This window comes from Salvelinus alpinus, chromosome 7, assembly GCF_045679555.1.
Source record: "Salvelinus alpinus chromosome 7, SLU_Salpinus.1, whole genome shotgun sequence".
Lineage (NCBI taxonomy): Eukaryota > Metazoa > Chordata > Actinopteri > Salmoniformes > Salmonidae > Salvelinus > Salvelinus alpinus.
Window position 1 is genome coordinate 73,677,328 of NC_092092.1, and position 8,993 is coordinate 73,686,320.

An 8,993-nucleotide genomic window follows, 5' to 3' on the forward strand; every position below is an offset into this window, starting at 1 on the left:
TACAGTGAAATCTGGACATGAATAGATGAGCTGTAAACCAGACAGTATAAGTGCATCCTCATCTGCATTCTTCTGCTTGACCAGTGACCTTTAACCTCTCTCCTACCCCTGTCTCTCTTGTAGCTGATAACGGGGGTGCAGCAGGCAGCGGAGCGCCACAACCAAGCCTTCATGGCCCTGGAGGGACGGCTCCTTAACAAGGACCCCCGCGACCGCCGCGACAAGCCCGGACACTGGTTCGGCACATCAACGCCCATCATCGGCCGGGGAGTGATGCTAGCATTGAAGGAAGGACGTGTGGTGGCGGCAGTTAGCTCCATGGCAACCGACGACAGCCGAAAGGTGTCCCTGGTCCTCAACAGCGCCATCTACCTGGATGGAACGCACTACACGCAGGATGGATGTGACTGTCACTACTTCGTTAAAGTCGGTTCGGCCGATAGTGATCTACTGGTGCTGGGGCTGACCAGCGGACGCATGGCGCTGGAGAGTGGGATCAACGTGACTGTGAGCGGGAGGTCGCGGCGTGGCGCCACAGTGGAGTTTGCGGTGCAGTCATTAGCCCTCAGCGTGCGGTATGGGCTAGCGCTGGACGTGGTGGACGAGGAGAGGGTGAGGCTGCTGGAACTAGCCCGGCAGAGGGCCCTGGCTGGGGCCTGGCTGAGGGAGCAGCAGAGGGCCAAAGATGGGAAGGAGGGGAGCCGGCTGTGGACGGAGGGAGAGAAGCAACAGCTGCTGACCGCGGGGAGGGTACAGGGGTACGACGGGTATTATGTTCTACCTGTGGAACAGTACCCAGAACTGGCTGACAGCAGCACCAACATCCAGTTCCTGAGACAGAACGAGATGGGCAAGAGGTAACAGCCCACCTGGACTGGGATGGAGGACTGGCTGACTCTTTCTCTCTCTCTCAATGACTCTCCTCCTCCCCTTCTCCTCCTCCTCCCTTTCATCCCCTCTTCCTAGTTACTAGTTCCTTCCTCTCTTCGCTCCCCCCCTCCCTGCCTTCTCCTCCTTTCCCCTCCAACCCCACAGAAAACAAACCAACAAACGGGGTTTCTCACTGAACGCTGCAGGGACTTTTGAAAAGAAGAATATACTAGAATTTTTTTTTTTTTTTACTTTTTCTGCCAAGGGCAAAACATCTAACATTTAGACAGAAGTTTATTTTATTTGTATTTTTTGTTGATGTTGAAAACAGACAGGTGAAAGGCACTCATGAACCTTGAAAAACAAACTGTTGCATAATAACTAAGATACCCCTTTTTAAAAAATAAATCAATATTTTCACCCATATTTTTGGGGTCACTATGAGGGCGTAATGACAGACTCTGAACTGATGGTGGCGCTCTGTTGTGCTGGGTGCTCTGATAAGGGCCTGCCTCTGAAATGAACTTGTAGAGCAAAGGGACCAATAGGGAGACAGAGCCACCACAGGGCCCGGCCAATCACAACACTGATCGGAAGAGAAAATCACCAACGGCAACAAGCACCGCAGCTTAGGGACGTAAAATGGAGTAAAACGATGAGTCATCTCACTGTCTCAGGCCTCCCATTCTCCACCACAGAACTGTTCTTAGCTACTGCAGCAACATATCCTAGCAACCAACACTCACACCACTGAGATCCTTTAAAAGACTTCAAACTAAAGAAAACAAAAACTTTTTAGACACACATAAGTTGGAGGAATTTTTTTGTATATTTGCGGATATCATAAATAGTATCACAAGGTTTTATTTTGAAATTGGTGAGATTATCATACTACTGTAATAGCTCCACATGTGTCAGACTATTACACCACAGTTCAGAGTACTACACAACAGTTCAGAGTATTACAGTTCAGAGTATGATACTACAGATCAGACTACTACAATACAGTTCAGACTACTACAGTTCAGACTATTATAGTACTGTTCAGAATACTACACTACAAAGTACTACACAAAAGTTCAGACTACTACAGTTCAGACTATTATAGTACTGTTCAGAATACTACACTACAGTTCAGACTACTACAGAACAGTTCAGACTACTACAGTTCAGACTATTATAGTACTGTTCAGAATACTACACTACAGTTCAGAGTACTACAGTTCAGACTATTATAGTACTGTTCAGAATACTACACTACAGTTCAGACTACTACACAATAGTTCAGACTACTACAGTTCAGACTATTATAGTACTGTTCAGAATACTACACTACAGTTCAGAGTACTACACTACAGTTAAGACTACTACAATATTGTTCAGACTACTACAATACAGTTCAGACTACCACAGTTCAGACTACTATACTACAGTTCAGACTACTACACTACAGTTAAGACTACTACAATATTGTTCAGAATACTACACAACAGTTCAGACTACTACAGTTCAGACTACTATACTACAGTTAAGACTACTACAATATTGTTCAGACTACTACAATACAGTTCAGACTACCACAGTTCAGACTACTATACTACAGTTCAGACTACTACAGTTCAGACAACTACACTACAGATCAGACTACTACAATGCAGATCAGACTACTACAGTTCAGAGTTCAGACTACTACACAACAGTTCCGACTACTACAGTTCAGACTATTATAGTACTGTTCAGAATACTACAATACAGTTCAGACTACTGCAGAACAGTTCAGACTACTACAGTTCAGACTATTATAGTACTGTTCAGAATACTAAACTACAGCTCAGACTACTACAGAACAGTTCAGACTACTACAGTTCAGACTATTATAGTACTATTCAGAATACTACAATACAGTTCAGACTACTGCAGAACAGTTCAGACTACTACAGTTCAGACTACTGCACTACAGTTCAAACTACTATACTACAGTTCAGACTATTATACTACAGTTCAGACTACTACAATACAGTTCAGACTACTACACTACAGTTCAGACTATTATACTACAGTTCAGACTACTATACTGCAGTTCAGACTACTACAGTTCAGACTACTATACTACAGTTCAGACTACTATACTACAGTTCAGACTACTACAGCTCAGACTACTATACTACAGTTCAAACTACTATACTACAGTTCAGACTACTATACTACAGTTCAGACTACTACAGCTCAGACTACTATACTACAGTTCAAACTACTATACTACAGTTCAGACTACTATACTACAGTTCAGACTACTATACTACAGTTCAAACTACTATACTACAGTTCAGACTACTATACTACAGTTCAGACTACTATACTACAGTTCAGACTACTATACTACAGTTCAAACTACTATACTACAGTTCAGACTACTATACTACAGTTCAGACGACTACAGCTCAGACTACTACACTACAGTTCAAACTACTATACTACAGTTCAGACTATTATACCACAGTTCAGACTACTACAGTTCAGACTACTACACAACAGTTCAGACTACTATACTACAGTTCAGAATACTATACTGCAGTTCAGACTACTAATGTTCAGACGACAACAACAGTACAGTTCAGACTACTACAGTACAGTTCAGACTACTACAGTTCAGACTATTACACTGCAGTTCAGACTACTACAGCCCAGACTACTACACTACAGTTCAGACTACTACACTACAGTTCAGACTACTACACAACATTTCAGACTACTACAGCTCAGACTACTACACAACAGTTCAGACTACTATACTACAGTTCAGACTATTATACTACAGTTCAGACTACTGTACTACAGTTCAGACTTCTAATGTTCAGAATACTACACTACAGTTCAGACTACTATACTACAGTTCAGACTACTACAGTTCAGACTATTATACTACAGTTCAGACTACTATACTACAGTTCAGACAACTACATTACAGTTGAGACTACTACACTACATATCAGACTACTATACTACAGTTCAGACTACTACACTACAGTTCAGACTACTACAGTTCAGACTACTACAGTTCAGACTACTACACTACAGTTCAGACTACTATACTGCAGTTCAGACTACTACAATTCAGAATACTACAGTTCAGACTACTACAGTTCAGACTACTACACTACATATTTGACTACTATACTACAGTTCAGACTACTATACTACAGTTCAGACTTCTACAGTTCAGACTACTATACTACAGTTCAGACTACTATACTACAGGTCAGACTACTATACTATAGTTCAGACTACTACAGTTCAGAGTATTACACCACAGATGAGACTACTATATGACAGTTCAGACTACTACACTACAGTTCAGACTACTATACTGCAGTTCAGACTACTATACTACAGTTCAGACTACTATACTACAGTTCAGACTACTATACTACATTTCAGACTACTACACTACAGTTCAGACGACTATACTACAGTTCAGACTACTATACTACATATCAGACTACTAAACTACAGATCAGACTACTATACTACAGTTCAGACAACTACACTACAGTTGAGACTACTACACTACATATCAGACTACTATACTACAGTTCAGAGTACTACACTACAGTTCAGACTACTACAGTTCAGACTACTACACTACAGTTCAGACTACTATACTGCAGTTCAGACTACTACAATTCAGACTACTACACTACATATCAGACTAATATACTACAGTTCAGACTACTATACTACAGGTCAGACTACTATACTACAGTTCAGACTACTATACTACAGTTCAGACTACTATACTACAGTTCAGACTACTATACTACAGTTCAGACTACTACAGTTCAGAGTATTACACTACAGATGAGACTACTATATGACAGTTCAGACTACTACACTACAGTTCAGACTACTATACTGCAGGTCAGACTACTATACTACAGTTCAGACTACTACAGTTCAGAGTATTACACTACAGATGAGACTACTATATGACAGTTCAGACTACTACACTACAGTTCAGACTACTATACTGCAGTTCAGACTACTATACTACAGTTCAGACTACTATACTACAGTTCAGACTACTATACTGCAGTTCAGACTACTATACTACAGTTCAGACTACTATACTACAGTTCAGACTACTATACTACAGTTCAGACTACTACAGTTCAGAGTATTACACTACAGATGAGACTACTATATGACAGTTCAGACTACTACACTACAGTTCAGACTACTATACTGCAGTTCAGACTACTATACTACAGTTCAGACTACTACAGTTCAGAGTATTACACTACAGATGAGACTACTATATGACAGTTCAGACTACTATACTACAGTTCAGACTACTATACTACAGTTCAGACTACTATACTGCAGTTCAGACTACTATACTACAGTTCAGACTACTATACTACAGTTCAGACTACTATACTACAGTTCAGACTACTATAGTTCAGAGTATTACACTACAGATGAGACTACTATATGACAGTTCAGACTACTACACTACAGTTCAGACTACTATACTGCCGTTCAGACTACTATACTACAGTTCAGACTACTACAGTTCAGAGTATTACATTACAGATGAGACTACTATATGACAGTTTAGACTACTACACTACAGTTCAGACTACTATACTGCAGTTCAGACTACTATACTACAGGTCAGACTACTATACTACAGTTCAGACTACTACAGTTCAGAGTATTACACTACAGATGAGACTACTATATGACATTTCAGACTACTACACTACAGTTCAGACTACTATACTGCAGTTCAGACTACTTTACTACAGTTCAGACTACTACAGTTCAGAGTATTACACTACAGATGAGACTACTATATGACAGTTCAGACTACTACACTACAGTTCAGACTACTATACTGCAGTTCAAACTACTATACTACAGTTCAGACTACTATACTACAGTTCAGACTACTATACTACAGTTCAGACAACTACAGTTCAGACAACAACAGTACAGTTCAGACTACTACACTACAGTTCAGACTACTACACTACAGTTCAGACTACTACACAACATTTCAGACTACTACAGTTCAGACTATTATACTGCAGTTCAGACTACTACAGTTCAGAATACTATACTACAGTTCAGACTACTAATGTTCAGACTACTACAGTACAGTTCAGACTATTATACTACTGTTCAGACAACTACACTACAGTTCAGACTACTACACTACAGTTCAGACTACTATACTACAGTTCAGACTACTACACAACATTTCAGACTACTACAGCTCAGACTACTACACAACAGTTCAGACTACTACACTACAGTTCAGACTACTACACAACATTTCAGACTACTACAGCTCAGACTACTACACAACAGTTCAGACTACTATACAACAGTTCAGACTACTATACAACAGTTCAGACTACTATACTACAGTTCAGACTACTATACTGCAGTTCAGACTACTTTACTACAGTTCAGAGTATTACACTACAGATGAGACTACTATATGACAGTTCAGACTACTACACTACAGTTCAGACTACTATACTGCAGTTCAGACTACTATACTACAGTTCAGACTACTATACTACAGTTCAGACTACTATACTGCAGTTCAGACTACTATAATACAGTTCAGACTACTATACTACAGGTCAGACTACTATACTACAGTTCAGACTACTACAGTTCAGAGTATTACACTACAGATGAGACTACTATATGACAGTTCAGACTACTACACTGCAGTTCAGACTACTATACTACAGTTCAGACTACTATACTACAGTTCAGACTACTATACTGCAGTTCAGACTACTATACTACAGTTCAGACTACTATACTACAGTTCAGACTACTATACTACAGTTCAGGGTGTTACGTATAGTAGCGGTAGAAGCAGTAGTTGTGTATGTTTCAGTCGCAGTAGAATTGTGAAACTTTCACCAAGGCACTTCTGTACAGAAACAATCTAAAAACACCTACCATACACTAAGTCCAGAATGCATACAGAACTAGTATTATCAAAACCTATTTATTTTATTTTATTATTTTTACATGTATTTATTATTTGTAGTACTAAATGACAATCATGAAGGGAGTCACTAGTTTTATCGAAGAGGACATTACGTTTATTTTATTTGTTCAATATGTTTTTGTTGTTGTATTAATTAAAACATTTGCTCCCAGAGCAAATAATAGTCACACTCCAAAATAATAGTTTATGTAATAAAATTGTTTAAAAAATGGTTTATTCTTTAAATAAAGTCATTCAACTGTGAAAATTGTTTTTTTTATATATATCTGGATGTACAGTGTATAGACTTACCTTTATGCAGCAGCAGCACAGTAGAATATTGTTCAGAATATCCAGTTTTATATTTCTATTGAGGAAGTGGCTTGTAACGTGCTAACCTTTAGCTGGTATTACCTACTCTAGAGTTGTGTGACTCTAATCATATCTATTATCCCAATATCTACAATATCAATCCCCAGTTCTAGATCCCAAAAAGCGTAGAAGTGGATTGATTCATGTCACTGTGAAGAGGCTCGTTCAGTACTGGATGTCATAATGTACCAAATCAGTATTATTGATTAATAATAATAATAGTAAGGAAGGAATGACAATGATTCTTATACACTGAAAAGAGACTCTTCTGAGAACCTTATCAATAAAAAGTAATTGTTTACTTCATTTATTGGCGTCAAGTTTTATTTTCCTCTTTACTGGGGGCTCATACTTGCGAACATTAGAATAAGTTGACATTTTTCTCCGGCTCTCAGCCAATTAAAATCGTTGACGTAGTTGCACATGATCAAACGCTGCATATTAGCTTTTCTCATCAAATAACCTGCTATTTTAAACTGATCCAGCTGGCAGTGATTATTTCCTGTAACAAATTCCGCATCAGCCTATCAAAGATCTTAAACTTTATATCCACCAAGCAGAGGGATATTTTAAACCTCCAAATTCAAGGTTTCCTTTCGTTCCTCTTGGTCGGTCTCAAGGGTTAGAGTGCGGTATCATCACGGTATCTCTGTGCATTGAAATTGCCATCGATAAAATTCAATTGTGTTCCTTGTCTGTAGCTTATGCCTGCCGATACCGTAGCCCCACCTCCACCATGGGGCACTCTGTTCACAACGTTGACATCAGCAAACCACTCGTCCACACAATGCCATACACGCTGTCTGCCATCTGCCCTGTACAGTTGAAACGGGGATTCCTCTGTGAAGAGCATACTGCTCCAGCATGCCAGTGGCCATCGAAGCTGAGCGTTTGCCCACTAAAGACGGTTACGATGCCGGACTGCAGTCAGGTCAAGACTCTGGTGAGGACAATGAGCATGCAGAGGAGCTTCCCTGAGACGGTTTCTGACAGTTTGTGCAGAAGTTCTTCGGTTGTGCAAACCCACAGGTTCATCAGCTGTCCGAGTGGCTGGTCTCAGATGATTCCGCAGATGAAGAAGGCAGATATGGAGGTCCTGGTTACACGTGGTCTGCGGTTGTGAGGCCGTACTCTCAAATTCTCTAAAACAACTTTGGAGGCGGTTTATGGTAGAGAAATTAACATTACATTATCTGGCAACAGCTCTGGTGGACATTCCTGCAGTCAGGTGGGTGGATTATCTTGGCAACGGAGAAATGCTCACTAACAGGGATGTAGACAAATTTGTGGACAACATTTGAGAGAAATAAGCTTTTTGTGCTTTTGGAACATTTTCTGTGATCTTTTATTTCAGCTCATGAAACATGGGACCAACACTTTACATATTGCGTTTATATTTTTGTTCAGTATAATATAGCCTATAATAACGACAATGATTTATGTAACAGTGCCAGTAGCCTATGTGTTGCCTGCAGGAAGGGCAACAAGAAGCTCCTCATTATGTATTCGTAATCTTCATTTACAAGGTTTTGCCTGCAATTCTTTTCTCAAAATACTAACACAATAAACGTAATTCTACATTTCAAAGGGGGGTTAAAACTTGTGAGATTTGAACCGTTGTCACAATCTGCGACAATTACGTGGAGTTCGACACACGACACAAAAAACGATTTGACTAGACGGTCAAACGGTTGCTTAGATTATCATAATGTGGGGTTGGAGATTAGCGAGTAAT

At 39.9% G+C, this 8,993-nt stretch overlaps 1 protein-coding gene across 1 annotated transcript in view; it reads left to right on the forward strand.

Moving 5' to 3' along the window:
• The window catches only part of LOC139581924 (teneurin-2-like), a 120,250-nt gene extending 112,686 nt beyond the window's left edge, over window positions 1–7,564 (forward strand). The window contains exon 33 of the mRNA XM_071412118.1: window positions 124–7,564. Within this exon, the coding sequence (XP_071268219.1) occupies window positions 124–861 (738 nt within the window). The 3' untranslated portion in view covers window positions 862–7,564. The remainder of the gene's footprint in view (window positions 1–123) is intronic.
• The last annotated feature ends 1,429 nt before the right edge of the window (window positions 7,565–8,993 follow it).